Consider the following 17261-nt stretch of genomic DNA (forward strand, 5'->3'; position numbering starts at 1 on the left):
AGGCCTGGAACAGATCCTGCCTTCATAGGGAGGAAACCCTGACTACACCTTGACTTTAGACTTCCAGCTTCCAGAACTGTGAGAAAATAAATGTCTATTATTTACATCACCCAGTTGGTGGTACTTTGTTATAGCCGCCCTCCCAAACTAACAGAGCTACCTATTCCATTTTTTTTTTCCTGGAAACTAAGCCTCCATTTTTTGGACACATTTCAACTGTACATTACTGTTTAAGAAACATATTTACATAATCCCCTAGTTAATCTCTTAACCTTAGTAAAAAAAAATCTGTGCTATTCTTTAAAGATAATGTCCTGGATTTCATGATAAAAGTCATGCTAGCTGCAGAAGATGTTGAGATTCATTAGAATAATATTTTTACAACTGTGTAAACTGAGGCAAGTTAGAAACCTTTTGAGTCACCCAGTTAGTTACTGGTGAAAATAGTCACATGGCTCCCATTTTTCATGTTTTCCTGCCAAGGACACAGCCATTCTTAGGTATTAGCCAAGAATTACATATCATGAAAATGGTTTTGCCCTAAATTGTCATGTTAAAAATGTTTAAAATATAGTAAGTAGAAACTTAGATCACAAAATAGTTTACCCCACTAACACCACTTAACACAAATTCCTGACGTATAGTCTTAATCAGACTTGATATTTTCACTGTTACATGTTAAATATATTTTTATACCATTTTAAGATAAGCACAGCAATGAAAGGTGCAATATCTTTGGAAAGATATTGGAAAGTCCATGGAAAAGATTAGGATTTTCATTTAAGTTCTGCATATTTAAGCATAGGCAGATGTCCAGAGGACCATGTGTGTATTTGCTAATTTTCAATAATAATTTTCATCAGTTGCACTGTATATTCCCAGGCAGTTTTGAAGAATATTATTTTAATTCAAATTGGTACTTATCACAAAGCTAATTACTTCTTGATCAATCTTTTCTGTTTCTTTTCTCCTTCAATTATTTTGACACTAATTTTGTTCTTTGAGAAAATTTAGGGGAAACATGGTAGAAATTTCAAATACCTGACGTGGAAGAGGACTCTTGACTCTTCTACCCTAAAGGGTAAGAACTAAAGATGAATTGGTCACAGTGACAATGAAGTAGATTTCAACTCAAGACAAAGAAAACCTTTAAACAGAGCCATGCTGTTGCAGAACTGGCTACTGCCAAAGATCTTAAGTCATTGATGATGTTCTAAACATTAAGTCATTTGGAGGTTCTGTCATAAGGAGGGTTCACGCAAAGATTAGATCTGATTCAATTCGATGCGATTCAATCAAATATTTTTTTGTGGCCTTTCCATCCTAAAAGTCTGTGATTCTATGAACTAAGTAGTAATCCCAAGACTAGCTCTTCTTCTTAACATAATGCTTAGTCCTTCATACTCTTGACATCCTTTGTGTTTGGTATAGCTGTGTAATTTCTTTAACATAAATTTATTTTTAAAGATTTATTTTTTAAAAAGATTTATTTATTTATTTGAGGGGGTTAGGGGCAGATGGAGAGGGAGAAACCCTAGCAGACTCCAGGCTGAGCATGGAGCCTGATGTAGGGCTCGATCTCACAGCCCTGAGATCATGACTGGAGCCAAGAGTTGGCAGCTCAAACGACTGTGCCACTCAGGTGCCCCTCTTTAACATAAATTTAGATGACAGGATGAAACCTCAGTCAGAGCTCATATATATCAAGTTAGAGGCAGAGCTGAGGTCAGTTTTCTTTGTTACTTATTAATTTAGTATGAAATCATGTGTCAGTACTTTGGGTGAGAACAACAAATTATTCTATAATCATTTAAAAAACCACAGAATTATTTTAACAGTCATACAGGTCTGAGGATTCTTTTCTAAAGAACTAAGTATGTATGTAGCATACCACGAGATAATCAAATACTAACCTCCTTCATTTTTTCCAGTTCATTCTGTAAAGCTTGCTTTGCAATCTCAACTTCTATGAGCTGTTGCCTCAGTTTTTCATTTTCATCTTCTGTTGTTGTTCTTTTTTCCTCCACATTTTCCAATTCATGGTGAAGTCTCACAGATACATCCTTTGCAACCTAAATTAAGGTGTTTTAACAATAATGTGTAACTAATACAATGAATGAGCTAAAGTTATATTCACATTAAAACCACTAAGAGCCAAAAAACCCCCCAAAACTACTAAGAGTCAGTACACAAATAGTTTTTACCATATACCAATAATCTATCTAGATGCTTTACTTGTAAGTTTAAATTATTTAACCCTCACAACAATCCCATGATATAGGGACTATTATTGTTGTACTTTATAGATGAGGAAAATGAGTCTCGGAGATATGAAGTAATGTGCTCAAGGTCACACAGCTAACAAGTGGTCAGGTAGTCTGGCTTTCTGTTCCCTTCACCATAGTGTTCAATTGTGTTTATTCATGGGTAGAGACATTTCACATATCTCCTCTAATTCTATAACAAAACTATACATTTCCATTATCACTCAGTTTCAAGACTAGAAAACAAAGTTTTCATAGGTGAGGTATGGAACTTGAATTTTGATCCTACGATGTCACGTGCTTACTTTCAAGAAACATGTCAGTCCTTGAGATTAAGTTTTATTTGTTTTAATTACAGTGTACATTTTTGCCTTTTGCTTTAAGATCATCTTAGAAATTTTAGGGTTTGGAACAACACCCTTTGGTGTAGTATTATGTAGTGGCTCAGGACATAAGCAGTGGTTTTATATGGGGTGGGGAGACAGTCTGGTCACCTATTAGCAGATTTCCAGGGCTGGGGGCTGTGCACTTAGCTTCTGTAAAAGGTTCAGCTTCTATACAAGATGATGCTATCAATAATCCCAAACTCATAGGTGCCTTATTTATTCTCTTGTCTTGAGCTAACATTTAGATAGATAACTCACTGTTAATATATATATATATATATATATATATATATATATATATATATATATATATATATAAATGTTTGCCGCGGGGCCTGGGGCATAGTGAGCACGCACTCAACAAATGTTAGGAAAGGAAAAAAACGGTAATATAATGACTTTCACTAGATGCTTACTCGCAGTTTTCTTTAAAAGAAACATAGGATAATTACACTTGATTTTCGTATCTTGATGAAGTTAAAATAATTAAAATGATGTTTGGTTGTCCAAAGGTAATGAAGATAACTTTGGGTTTGCATTGTCAGTGAATCTGCCTACAGTCCATCTGAACTGAACAGACCACACCGACTGGAAAAAAAAAAAAAAAGCACTTCAAGGTTACAATTTTTCCACTGGGGGCAAATTCTAAAGGAACAGCTTCACATTAAGAATGAGTTTTTTGGGGGGATCCCTGGGTGGCTCAACGGTTTAGCGCCTGCCTTTGGCCCAGGGTGTGATCCTGGAGTCCCGGGATCGAGTCCCGGGATCGAGTCCCAGGTCTGGCTCCCTGCATGGAGCCTGCTTCTCCCCCTGCCTGTGTCTCTGCCTCTCTCTCTCTCTCTCTCTATCATAAATAAATAAATAAATAAATAAATAAATAAATAAATAAATAAATACTGCACTTGCTTTTTCCTTCTCCCAAAAGAGCAGCAAGTTGAACCGATTTCCCTTGGGGAATTAGCAAGGTAGGAGGGAGTCCTGAAAGCAGAGGGTTAGGGGGGCCTTGCAGCCAGACACCTGAACTGGAAAATCTTCCCAAAGCTGTTCCTATTCTGGGCTCCAATTCCTCTCCCTCCAGGAGTGTGCACCGAGCTGCTCTCCCCCAGGCCCTTACTTGGAGGGCAGCGTCTGGAGGCCAGAGAGCAACCAGCGTCAGCGCCTGCGCTACCGGAGTCACCCCAAGAAAGCCCCCGAGCTCGCTCCCCGCAGGGCCTTGCCCCTACACGAGAGCCTTCAGCACTACCCCCCCCTTCCCTTTCTCCCGCCCAGAACCTGCTAGTTTGCGCTCAGCGCTGGGAAACTCCGCGTGTTTGCGGGTGAGCAGCGAAGGCCGTTCCCCGCGCAGGTCCCACGGCCGCCCGGCCCCGCGCCCCCGGCGCCCCGCGCCCCCCGCGCACCTTGAGGTCCTGCTCCAGGCTGCGCAACAGCTCCCCGTCGATCTCCCCGGTCTGCGCGTAGCGGAGCCTTTTGCGCTCGGCTTTGCGGAGGCGGTACTGCAGGATCCGGCAGTTTTTGTTGGCTCTCTCCAACTCGTGGCGCATTTCCTGCAGTTGACAGGCATCCTCCTCGAAGAAAGTGTCCCTCATCTCGTCCATCTCGGTCCTCAGCTCGTCGATCTCGTTCTGAGGCGGGGACAGGCCGCGGGTCGGAATTACCCTGGCTCCCCACCCCAGGGGGCGCGCACCGCAGACACCCCATCCCGACTCCAGATTCAGTCTTATTGCCCCCCGCCCTCCGTAAGGCAGGAGCGACGCAGCTGAATGAAGAAGCAACTGGAAGAACGGGCTTCCCCCAGCTCCCCCACGCTGCCCCTGTCCGTGAAAAAGTGGGACAAGCCATCGTAATTAGAGAAACGAAGGCCCAGGTCTGGATTTAAATGCAAACCTAAGGCTGCTAATCTTGGGCTGCTAATCTAGGAGAGGCCTAGGAGCCACCCACCCCCCTCGCGCCCCTTCCCTCCGCAAGGCTCCCTAGCAGGTGCACAGCCCGTCACCCTCGCGGACACGCCCTAACCCTCCCAGGCCCCCGCCTCCCCTCCCCCACGCGCCCCCCCACTTCTCACCTTGAGAGTCTCGTTCTCCTCCCGCAGCTTCTCCATCTCCTCCTGCATCTCCTCCTGCTCCTGGAGCTGCTGCGGGTGCGGCTGCGACGCCGGAGGCGCGGCCGCCTGCATGCCCCCTCCGCCGGCGCTGCCCTCGGCGCTCTGCTGGGGGCCCTCGGCGGCCGCCGCCATCGGGGACACGGCGGGGGCGGCGGGAGGCTCGCAAGGGGCAGGGGCGCCGGCCCCCGGGGAGCCGCGGCCGCCGTTCTTGGCCGCCGCCGCCGCCGCCGCCGCCCGCTCCTTCTTGAGATGGAACTGGATGAGCTCAGACTGCAGGCATCCTTCCTTCCAGTAGCCCCCCCCGCCGCCGCCGCCCCCCACTGCCCCGCTTCCGGGGTTCCTGCCGCCGGGGCCCGCGGCTCTGCCCGCGGACGCGGATGGAGAAGGGGGGGCCCCCTCCCCGCCGCCGGCGCCCCTCTGCTGAGCGCGCACGCCGCGCCCTCGCCAGCCCCTGGGCGGCGGCGGCTGCGGAGCGCCCCCCTCCCTCTCCCCGGAGCCGCCGCCGGCTCCTCCTCCTTCCGCACCCCCTCCTCCTCCTTCCCCGAGCGGAGGGGGTTCCCCGAGTCTCGCGGACACGGGCTCTAGCTCCCGGGATGGCTCCTCCGACGGGCCAGGCCTCCTGCCGCCCACCGGGGCCAGGGTCGCCGCGGGGGCCGCTTCAGCACCAGGCGCGGGGTGGACAGCTCCCGGCGCGGCCCCTTTGGGCGCCAGGGGCGCAGCCTTCTCCGCCCCGCCTCCTCCTCCTCCTCCTCCTCCTCCTCCTCCTCGGCCGCCGGGCGGAGGCCCAGAGCGGCTCCCGGGCTTGCTGCCCTGCTGCTGCTGCTGCTGCTGCTGCTGCTGCTGTTGCAGCTGCAGCTGCCGAACAGAATTGAGCTTCGTGCCGGCCCCCACGGGGGACCGGGTGGTCGCGGTCGTCTGTCGGGCCGAATTGTCCCTGAGTCTGGCAGGTGATTGAGCACGCTGCTGTTTTCGGCTGCTGCCCTCTGGGTGCAGTCGAGCCTCCGTGGCAGAGCTGGCGGCAGAAGCTGTGGCTGCAGCAGGGCCAGCGCCCCCCGTTGGTGGCTGACTCATGGCGGTCTGGGAGGGGTCTACGGATGAGGTTTTGAATGGTCCGTCACCAGATCATCCTCTGCCCTCCGCAAGTCCGCCAACCTTCCTTTCTAATCTGGGCTAGAAACAAAAGGGAAGCACACACATGTCTGCATGGTTACAGAGCAAAGGGTGATTGCCCCATAAAAGAGAAGCCTGGGGGGGGGGTGGAACAAAAAGATGAGAAAAGCGCTCAGTTAGAAGCCTTGAGTTTAGAAATAGGATGCAGAATAGTCGATTCTCATTCTGCCCAGGGAGGCACCATCTCCCTCTCGCTCCATCTCAGGAAAATGATGATGATCCGAAAGCAGCTAAACCTAACATTCTCAAGGTAACAGGTTCTGGCAGTGGTGAGATATGGGTCAGAACGGAATGGATGGGAAGGGAGATTTAAAAGCAAAAGCAAAAACAAACAAACAAACAAACAAAAAAAGATGAGGGGATAAAGTCAGGAAGAAGCTTCAGAAGGAAAAGGAGAGGTCCACATACTGGAGTTGACCACCCTGCTTTTTCAACTTTGGTTTTCCTCCTTATTCAATCTGCATTTTAAAGCCTAATCCAGTAGAGAACGTTTTATTTAATTACTATTCTCAACGAGGGGAAAAGGGTTATGAGGTAGGTTCCTAGAGGAAATCTGCTGTGCATACATGGTCCTTTCCTCAGCTCTAACTCTTAATTGTTGTTCTTGGTATGAGAAATGCACCCATTTTCCTTTAGACTAGGACTACAATAAAAGTAATGAATGACTTTAAGTCAGGTTCAGTTTCAAGAAAGTGATGGTATTCAGAATCATCTATATGGTTTAGTTACTAGTAACCTGAAATCCAAGCTTTGGTAAATAATTAAAAAAAAACACTTTTGGAGAAGTTTATCTGCACAATTTCTTAAAGTATAGAGTGCTGACTTCTGCGCTTATCCAAATTTTATAGTTCTGGTAAGTCATTTTAGTGTTAAGAGTAATTGCCCGGTAGAAAATATTTTCACTCTCAAACACCTTATTACATGGTATATGGCATGGGTAAAGTTTATATGATTAGTTAAGTTGTACTCTTAAAGTGCCCAGTTCCTCCCATGGAGCCAAATTCTAAGACAGAATGAGCGTGCTCCCGGAAACCTGGTGCATCCTCCCGCATGGTGGCAAGATAAGCCTCTATTGTGTATTTTTTCCAAGATAAATCCATCACCAGCTTTTAAAATCTGGAAAGTGGTAAGCCATTGCCTCCTGGGTTCTTCTTCCTCTTGATCCAACCACCTGGCCAGCCAGCTAGTCAGTTTGGTGCTTTTTTCCTTACAGCTATCATCCCTCCCTAAAGCACTGAAAAGCTATGACTATGCAGAAAGTTGTGCTTTAAAAAAAAAAAATGCCTCCCATCAGGAGAGGAGATGTTTGCCAGTCATGTCACCAGCATTATTCCTGTTACTGTGTATTTTTAAGTATCATAACTTAGTGAACATGCAGCAAGCCAGCCCTCATTTTATGAAGAAATACTCCCGGAAGCGTCCTTCTCCACCTGCCTTTGTCTTTTCAGGATCTCCCTCCGACTCAGTTTGAAAAATAATAGTAAACAAAGAAGCCACTAAGGGGGTAAAGTCATCCACCAACTTATTTTCTGCACGTTCTCCAGAGCCACACGCGCCTAGGACGCGTGGCCTAGTTGCACAGCCTGGGTCACACCAGCGTGGACCGCCTAAGCCAGCGGCATCGCCAATGCGACCTTAGTTTTGGTTTGAATCAGGCATAAGCACTCCGGAGCTGAGAACACCTGACACCGTTTGCCCCGGGCCCCCAGGCAGCTGTACCCCAGGAGTCCAAGGGACCAGGGCTGTCACGTGGTTCTCACAAAGTGACAGGACACTGGGCCCCTTCAAGGCATCCCACGTAGGACCCGCCAGGCCAAGCAACCCCGGACGGACACAGAGCAACCATTTCGACCTCCCGCTCCACCTGCCCACCGACCCTCCCCACGGCGCACCCCCTCCCTCTAGGAATCCCGAAGAACCGCTCACTTCTCGGCGGACGCGGCGATTGCAAGTTGGTGCAAGTCAGCAGCGCTTCCCTCCGGATCCGCCGGCGGCCTCGGGCTTCCCCTTGACGTCTCGGAAAGGCAAGGAGCAGTGTGACTCCGGAGGAGGGCGAGCGACTCTGCGGCCGGCCGAGCAGGACTTGGGGCGCGCTCCGCCTCTCGCCCCAGCTCCGCGCCCACTCGCTTTCTGCAGACAAAGGCGCGAACGTGCAGGCGCTGCGGCCCCCGGGCCTGGGGTACCGAGCGGTGCCCGGCGCTGCCCGTGGGGGGGGTGAGGAGGGGGCGCCTGGGGGGCGGACCTCACCCGCCCGGGCGGATGGGGGCGGGGGCGGGATCGCAGGGGAGCAGGGCGGGGCCGGGGAGGGCCTGGGATGGAGCAGCCGGGCAGACCCCGGGTACCCGGCGGGGCGCGCGTCTGCGGGGCGGACCTCACCCGCCCGGGCTGGGGATGGGGGGCGGAGGGATCGCAGGGGAGCAGGAGAGGGGCCTGGGATGGAGCAGCCGGGCGGACCCCGGGTACCCGGCGGGGCGCGCGTCTGCGGGGCCGACCTCACCCGCCCGGGCTGGGGATGGGGGGCGGAGGGATCGCAGGGGAGCAGGAGAGGGGCCTGGGATGGAGCAGCCGGGCGGACCCCGGGTACCCGGCGGGGCGCGCGCCTGCAGGACCGACCTCACCCGCCCGGGCTGGGTCGGGGCGCTGGGGGGCAGGGCGGGGCGGGTCCGGGGAGGAGGAGGGGCCCGGAGGCCGCAGCCACGCCCGAGATGCGGAGGGGCCCCCGCTGGGCCGAGGACTCCCGAAGCGTGGGTCTCGGCAGAGCTGGGTCCCGGGCGGCTGAGCGCCCTTCTGGGTGGGGGCGGGGGCGGGGGGGGCGGGGGCCCGGGAGGGGGGCGTATCCCAGCAGCCGGTTCCGGGCGTGACGCGCGCTCCCGGGGCGGCGGCGGGGAGCGGGCGGGCGGCTGCTCGCCTCGTCTTTGTTCGCTCACTTTGATCCCGGGAGCTGCCCACGCGCCCCCCCGCCCCGCAGCCCGGGCGGAGTCAGCCGGCGCCCCTGCCCCGCCCCCCCCCCCCCCGCCCCGCGGACAAAGGGCCTGGCGGGGCCGCTCCGAGGCCGCCCTGCGGGGCTGGGGGCGGCGGTGCCAGGAGAGGGGGTGGGGCGCAAACGAAGGAAAGCAGAACCTATGCCTTTACAAGGGACGCCAATCCATACTGTTCCACAGTAAAATTTAAAAAATGCGACTGCAAAATTCTTTTTCCTTCCAGTTTTTATTTTTTTTTTTAAGGGGGGTGGTAGGAGGATCTTCCTTGTGCCTCAAAGAATTTCCTGGGTGAACTTCAAGATGAGAATACAAGTAAACACTGCTTTAGAAAGGGTATTTTTGTTTTGTTTTAAGATTTTTTCAAATTAGTATGTAGTTTCGTCGATAAAAGGAGGTCAATATAATGAACTAAGGTTTTTTTTTTTTATGCAGACATGAGTTTTAGTGTGAAAGATTTTATGTTCTGAGCGTGACTTCTTGCATTAAAAATGAAATAAACACAGTTGAGCAACATGATTACAGCAGAATAAAAAGATGTTTAAGCCCTGGTAATTAGGAGCTCTAGCGATCTGTAAGGCAAATACTGTATCACGACAAAAACCTCCACACTCACCTGCTCCAGAACAGGGAAGCGCTAGCCCAGCGCCCGGCACTGTCCAAGGTGCTAGGTATGCGAAGATGAAAGAGGACCTGCTTCCTGTCCGGGAGGCCCAAGCATATTGAAGGGACTTGGGATAATTTCCATATAATCCTTTACATACTTTTTGAAAGTGGAAATGTGGTATCTGTGCCATCTATCGTGAATAGCTCAGACCTCGACTAGGCTACAAAAATTAAGGCAAAAAAAAAGCAAAGTATAATCACAACTTATTTAGCATGTATATCAGATGGTTTGTCATCATGTACCCACACTTGAATTGTAATTTCCGTAAGGAATACCAATATCCACAGATCCCATTCAACTTACGTGGATAAATTGGATAAAAATTGTTTTTCAGATTAATCTTTACAAATAAAATAATGATATTACAGAGTCTATGGACGTAAAATGTATCGGGTCCTGCTTCTCTAAGAACTTGTACTCTGTTCAGTCATCAATATTTCAGGTTTTTTCCCTAAGGTAGTATTATTTATTTCAGTGTAATTAGTAACTTAAAAAGTCTAATAAAAACCAAGAATTTATTATCATGCATGCTTAAATCAAGTAGTCAATGTGCTTAAATGTGTCATTTCATAATTTAGTATTAGCAATTTCAAGGTTGAAGACTACTAATAAAGAATAAGAATGAGCAATGTCAAGATGCTTCTCTACTTATGTAAATTTGCCATAAAAAGAACTTTTGAACTCGAAGTTCGTTGTTAGTTAAAATTATATTTACTCAATTAAGCAAACCCCAAAGATGACTATTCAAAGGTTTTTGTCAGATTTAGAAAGGCTTCAGTATTATTTTTACTGTGTTTCAGGAGGAGACAGGCCAACTGACATTTTAATTCTGTAATAGTGAATTGTCCATTCTGTAGCACAGTATCATGTGCATCTTCAATCAAGGGAAGAAGGCTAAAGTCTCAATTTCAAAGTCCTTAAGAAATACATAGCTTAAAATATCTGTCCTCTGATTCTCAAGACTTTAACTATATAAAGGTATCTTTATATAGCTTTACAGTTTGCAGGACCCTTTCATTTTGTATGCTTAAAATACTGTGAAGTAGATACTATTTTCTCCACTTAAAACATGGAGTAACTCAGTTTGGGATGGTAAATGACTTTATTTAAGTTAAATTTCCAACCAGAACTTGAATTTGGATCCTCTCTTACATCAAGTCTCCTTTTTATATTTTTCCCACATAACTCTTTTTCATACCAGGACTTAAAAAAAATGAAGGCTGATTTTATATCCTAGTCTGATCTTTTCACTGAGGCACAGACTATGTACATTTGGAGGTAACACTATCAACTAAAACTTCATATGACTTTTTTCTCTCTTGTCCAAATGGTATTGAGTTTTATTTTATTTTTCTTTTACTGAAGAAAACTATATTCTATATCTGTCTTTTTAATGACTTAACACTAGATTCTTCATTGCTTAATCTTTTCCCTTCTCTTCTATATCCATTTTTTCTTTCAAAATATTTCTTAGCCTTGTCTTTTTTTTAATTTTCTGTGTAATCAATACCAAAATCCAGAACATAATTCTGTTTAGACTATTGCAAATTCGTCCTATATTAAATAGATTCTTTCTGCCCAATCCACACTGTTTAATGCAGCCTGTTTACACCTTTATTAAGCAAAATTTTCCTCATATCACTCTGCTTACAATCACTGCATCATGTCCCAACTTTTCAAAGAATTGCACTGTCCCCATCCTATACCAAAATGTACTTCTAATACTTCGCCACACATACTCCCTTCCTTCTTGGACGGATTGTCTCTTTGCCCTTTAAGCATCTAGGGCTCATTCTGCTTGTGTACTTTTCTTCTTGCTATTTTCCATACTTAGCATGTCTGTCTTCCTTTTCTGTTCAAAAGCAACAGAAACAGAAGCAACTTTCTGAGCCTCTGTATTTTTCCCACTCATTCATTCATTTATCTATATATAGAACATATATTGTTGACTTCATGTACCTAATTTATGTGATGTCTATTATTATAAAATGGTGAAGATAATTCTTATGCATGGGACATGTGCTAATCATCACAAGTTATCAGTGATAATTACTATGTGCCTGGCATTGTAATCTACCAGTAAATGTTAACTAGTATTATCATTGTTCATATTTCAGGAATATTATTACATTAGTTTACACCAAATTCTCCCATTCTTGAATCTCTATAGAACTAATAAATAATGTCGCATATTAGAAATATTTGGTTACTCTTGGATTATTTTATAATTGCCCATTCAAGCTAATGTAACACTACTTGTTAACTGCACTTCAATTAAAATTAATTTTAAATATGATAAATATTTTCAAATAATACTCTTGTATCTCTAGCAGGTAGTCAGAACAGGGGCTGGATTTTTATTGGTAGACTTCAGCTGACAGAGAAAACCTGATACTTGCAGATCCATCCTCTGTTTTTAGAGAGTAATTTAGCTTGGAGATGTGCCATTGTCTTGACCTTTACTCACATATGTATGTAGTCACAAACCACACTTATTCTCTGGATTACATTTTAGATAATGATTTATGAATCAGAGGCCCCTTGGGTTGTAAATATCATGATTCATCTTTTTATGTCTATGCAGACTACCCAAACCATATTATATGTTGTCTTTAGCCTAATATCTATTCTACAATTTCTCAAAGTAAATGTACATATTTTGTGACTTAACACTGTGACCCAAAACTAGTAGTTAATTCATATATTGGATTCAGGCTGCTTTGAGAATGGCAGAAATTGTACTGTACTATGAATGCTTTAGTCACTCATGCATTTGCTGTTGTGTAAGTTTGCAGTTGGGTATTGCATAGCCAAAATTCTATAAATGTTCATGAATATTCACCCTTGGTAATTCAAGCCACTGTCTAGGTACTCATCATAGCCAAAATGCTGTCAGATATTTGATTTCAACTTAGTCCCATTTTCCATCTTAATCTTATTGGAAAATTTTAACAAGTCTGCTAGTTATTATGTAAATCCCATATATATATGTATATATATACATATATATATACACACACATGATTACCATTAAATTTCTTCTAATATCAAAATTGTCAATTTTTTACCAGTGTTTTAATAACCCTTTATATCACCTCCAGTCCTCCTTCATCAATAATTAAACTGAGGTAAATTTAAGTATAGTAGGCTAATTTTCATTATGCCAGACCAACAAGAATGGCATCCTAAGTTACCATGTACTTCACTAGGAAATTTTAACACAGGTTTTTCATGTCTACCTGCTACCTTTCCCCCATGCTGTTTTAAAACAGTATTTAAGTGTCCTCCTCTGTATGGACATACTCAAGCAAATATGCTAATGGTAAATGGTTCTGTTCATTTTGTTAATATTATTGTATGCCTGACTACTTGTTAAATAAGCTACAAAAGCAATATTTTGTAGAATTAATAGAAAAATGAGCAAAATGACACCTATATTTTAATTCTAATATCCTGTATTTTTATTGTTCTTAAATATCAGTGAGGTTTTTATTTAAATTTAACTAGTCACTAAAGTTTTGGATATTATAATATGCTATGCAAAGATCATCAGGGTTCTCTTTTAAAAAAGATTTTATATATTTATTTGAATAGGAGGAGAAGGGGCAGAGAGAAAAAATCCAAAGCAGACTCTGCACTGAGAGTGGAGTCTGATGTGGGGCTGGATCCCCAGCTGTGAGATCATGACTTGAGCCAAAATCAAGTGTTGGACCTTAACTGACTGAGCCACCCAGGCACCTCCAGGGTACTCTTTTATCTGATGATCCTGGATTACTTGACTTTATCTATTCTTCACTCACTGATATTTATTGTATGTAGGTGTTCACTCACAAATACTCAATTTAAGATAATCTGAAGATGGTTTATTTACAATGGGACTATTTATGAGATAAAGATTGGATAGAGGAGAAACCACAATGGATACTTCAATAACTTGGGGTTAAGGGGGAGGAGCTATCAGCACTTTGTTTAAAAAGGAGAAGAAGGAGGAGGAGGAGGAAGAGGAGAAAGGGAAGAAGAAGAAAAGCACGACACCACTGGCAATAATATTAAAAAAGATGAGGGGACAGAGTGGTCATTGGAACCCAGAAAAAGAAATTTGTATAGAGCATGACACTTGAGAACAGTGATTTTCTATTGGCTGATATAGTCAGTTCAAGATGACCTCCTTGCCCTCCCTGCCTCTAGTCTCCTACTGTGGCTCTCTGTTGTTGATCCAATTCAATCCAGAGGCCTATGGAAATATTAGATGTGACCCACTCAGGCCAGCATAGTGGTTGGAGAACAAATTTGAAGTAGTTAAATATAAGATGTCCAGCACAGAATGAACTAAATCAGACACAGAAAGACAAATACCCATATAATTCCACTTGTATATGGAATCTAAAAAACAAAACAAACAGACAAACCAGAAATTGAGTCATAAATATAGAGAACGAACTGGTGGTTGCAGAGGGGAGAGGATAAGGGAATAGGCAAAATAGGTGAATAGGATTAAGAGGTATAAACTTCTGGTTGTAAAATAAATAAGTCACAAGGATGAAAAGTACAGCATTGGGAATATAGTCAATGATATTGTAATAATTTTGTATGGTAACTACACTCAACATTGGGAGGATTTTGTTATGTATGTAATTGTTGAATCAATATGTTGTACACATGAAATGAATCTAATGTTATATGTGAGCCATACCTCAATGAAAATTAAAAAGATATTTCACACAATAAACAATATTATCAATAACTCAGACTTGTAAAATCACTATGTTTCTCACAAATTTCTGTTCATGTATGATAGAGATCTTAAAATTCCTATTTTCAGAAAAAGCATACATTTTTGAGATTTTTTTTCAATACTGATAATGAATTTTCTGTATGGGCATTTTTATTGGATTTCATTAGTCAACTGAAGGGATTATCATTTTTATGATATTAATTTTACCTCCACTTTAACATGGTACATCTTTTTATTTAATTAGATGGTCTTTCTGAATATGAATAATTTTTTTGTTTTCTCAGAGAGCTTCCATATCCTATGTTAGATTTGTTCCCAAGTAATTGATATTTTTATGCTATTGTTAAAAGTGTCTTCTTTTTAAGTGCATTTCTCAAAGCTTTTACTTAAATTCCAGTTAGTTAACCTGGAACATATTCCAGGTGCACAATACAGTGATTCAACAGTTCCATACAACACCTGATGCTCATCGCAACAAATGCTCCTTAATCCCCATCACCTATTTAACCCATCCATCCGTCCACGTCCCTTCTGGTAACCATCAGTTTATTTTCTGTAGTTAAGAGTCTGAGTGTTTCTTGGTTAGCCTCTATCTCTATCTGTCTGTCTGTCTCTTTTTCACCTATGCTCATCTGTTTTTTTTCTTATATTCCACATATGAGTGAAATCCTATGGTATTTGTCTTTCTCTGATTGGATTATTTTGCTTAGCATAATACTCTGTAGCTCCATCCATAAGCACATTTTTAAATTGCATGTTGTTAATGTATAGAATGGCAACGGACTTGTGTATAATGACCTTATATGTATGCATACATCTTGCGGTATTCTATCATTTCCAATTTTTTTGTAGAATTGTGTTTTAGGTAAATAATTATGTCATGTAAAAATAATGATATTAATTTTCTTCTTTCCAATTCTTTGCCTTAAATTTATTTTTCTCATCTTATGATACTGGCTAGGACTTCTGGTACAATATTGAACAGAAATAGTGATAATAAAATATTACTAAATTAAGAATAAATGAGAAAATTCTCATCTTGAGAATGTAGCCACAAAAATTATCTATAGCAAACAGTGTACTAGATGATTTATTAAAAACATTTCATTTGGGAAATTAGAACCAAGACACGAAAGACTACTATCACTATTTTTATTCAGTATTGTCCTAGAGGTTTTACAGTAAAATAAGAAAGGAAAATTTTAGATTAAGAATTGTAATGGAGGGGCGCCTGGGTGGCTTAGTCGGTTGAGCATCTGACTTTAATTTTGGCTCAGGTCATGATCTTGCGGTCATGAGATCAAGCCCCATGTTAGCCCTGCACTTGGCTCAGGCTTGCTTGAGATTCTCTCTCTCCTTCTGCCCCTCCCACTGCTCATGCTCTCTCTTTTTCTAAATAAATGGATAAATCTTTTTAAAAAAGAATTGCAATGGAAGCAAAAATAATCATTTTTGATGATATGATTATTATTATTATTGACCCCCCAAATGCCCTAAAGAATGCAGATAAACTAGTGATACTAAATTTAGGAAAGATTGTTGTGTAATAAAAGAATCAATTTATAAGGCATGTCATTATACCAAATACAAACACTTTAAATATATTACTTAAAGAGATGTGTATTATAACCACAAAATAGATATGTGTATTAATAAATAAAATAAAAAATATATATCTTTTTGAAGAAGATGATAAACTCTTATTCAGAAAAATCAAATAAGGCCTAAGTCAATTAAGAGATGGACATTAATAAATGTTGGTAGGGGGATCCCTGGGTGGCGCAGCGGTTTAGCGCCTGCCTTTGGCCCAGGGCACGATCCTGGAGACCCGGGATCGAATCCCACATTGGGCTCCCGGTGCATGGAGCCTGCTCCTCTCTCTGCCTCTCTCTCTCTCTCTGTCTCTCTCCGTGTGTGTGACTATCATAAATAAATAAAAAAATAAATAAAAATAAATGTTGGTAGGAGGGCTCAGTTTCCTAAACATTTTTTCTAATGGATTAATAGAGAATTAATCATTTTATTATACTTCAGAAATTGCCAACCAAAATTCCAATATTTATTTTTTGAACTTTAGTAATTTAATTCTTAAATGTGAAGTGTCAGAGTCAAGAGTAACCATGACACAAAGTGAGTTAACATACCCTATGAGATGTTAATACTTAAACTTTAATACTTAGTATACTATTGGCTCAGGGGTAGAAAAACTAGAGAAACAGAGTTGGTAAGTAACAGAGGTGGCGTTTAAGTCAGAAGGAAGACGATGGATTATTCAATAAACGGTACTAAGACAAATGACAAAGTCTATGGAAACAAAACAAATTGGATCACCATATTGGCTCAGACAGAAACCAACTGACAATGGATTTATTACTAAAATATGAAAGGCAATACCTTAGAACTTTTAAGAGAAAGTTTAGAAGACTATATTTTTTTTAGTCTGGGATGAAGAAGGATTAAAAAAATTAGATTCAAAAAGTACATAGCATAAATGGGAAGATTTGTACATTAGAATTTATTAAACATAACAATTTCTGTTCATCAAAAAGATAATGTGAAAGAAAGAGTTAAAAAGTAAGTCGCAAGAGTCTCAAATATATGACAAAAAAAAGATTAGAATCCAGAATATCTCAAGGTGTTCCTCCAATAAAAGAAAAAAGATTTACAACTTAATAGGAAAAAAAATGGTCAAAAGACACAAATAAGCAATCACAGAAGAGCAATATGAAGGGCCCATAAACATAGAAAATACACTCAACCTTATTAGCAAAAAAGGAAATATAGATAAACCTACTTGGGCTATCATATCATGTCCAGCATTCTTTTAAATATGAAAAAGTCTTGAGGCCCCGGTAACTTAGTTGGTCAAGCACATAGCTCTTGATTTTGGCTCAGGTCATGCATGATCTCAGGGTCCTGAGATCTGGCTCTGCACTCAGCATGGATTGTGCTTGAGATTC

General features: G+C 43.1%; 1 protein-coding gene and 1 pseudogene across 1 annotated transcript in view; one reads left to right on the forward strand and one right to left on the reverse strand.

Moving 5' to 3' along the window:
* SOGA3 (SOGA family member 3) overlaps window positions 1–8589 on the reverse strand; it is a 46752-nt gene extending 38163 nt beyond the window's left edge. The window contains 5 exon segments of the mRNA XM_055310878.1: window positions 1914–2072; window positions 4048–4272; window positions 4713–5921; window positions 7848–8051; window positions 8535–8589. Of these exon segments, the coding sequence (XP_055166853.1) occupies window positions 1914–2072; window positions 4048–4272; window positions 4713–5822 (1494 nt within the window). The 5' untranslated portion in view covers window positions 5823–5921; window positions 7848–8051; window positions 8535–8589.
* The window catches only part of LOC129499978 (60S ribosomal protein L4-like), a 32040-nt pseudogene continuing 20599 nt past the window's right edge, over window positions 5821–17261 (forward strand).

This window comes from Nyctereutes procyonoides, unplaced genomic scaffold, assembly GCF_905146905.1.
Source record: "Nyctereutes procyonoides isolate TBG_1078 unplaced genomic scaffold, NYPRO_anot_genome, whole genome shotgun sequence".
Classification (NCBI taxonomy): domain Eukaryota; kingdom Metazoa; phylum Chordata; class Mammalia; order Carnivora; family Canidae; genus Nyctereutes; species Nyctereutes procyonoides.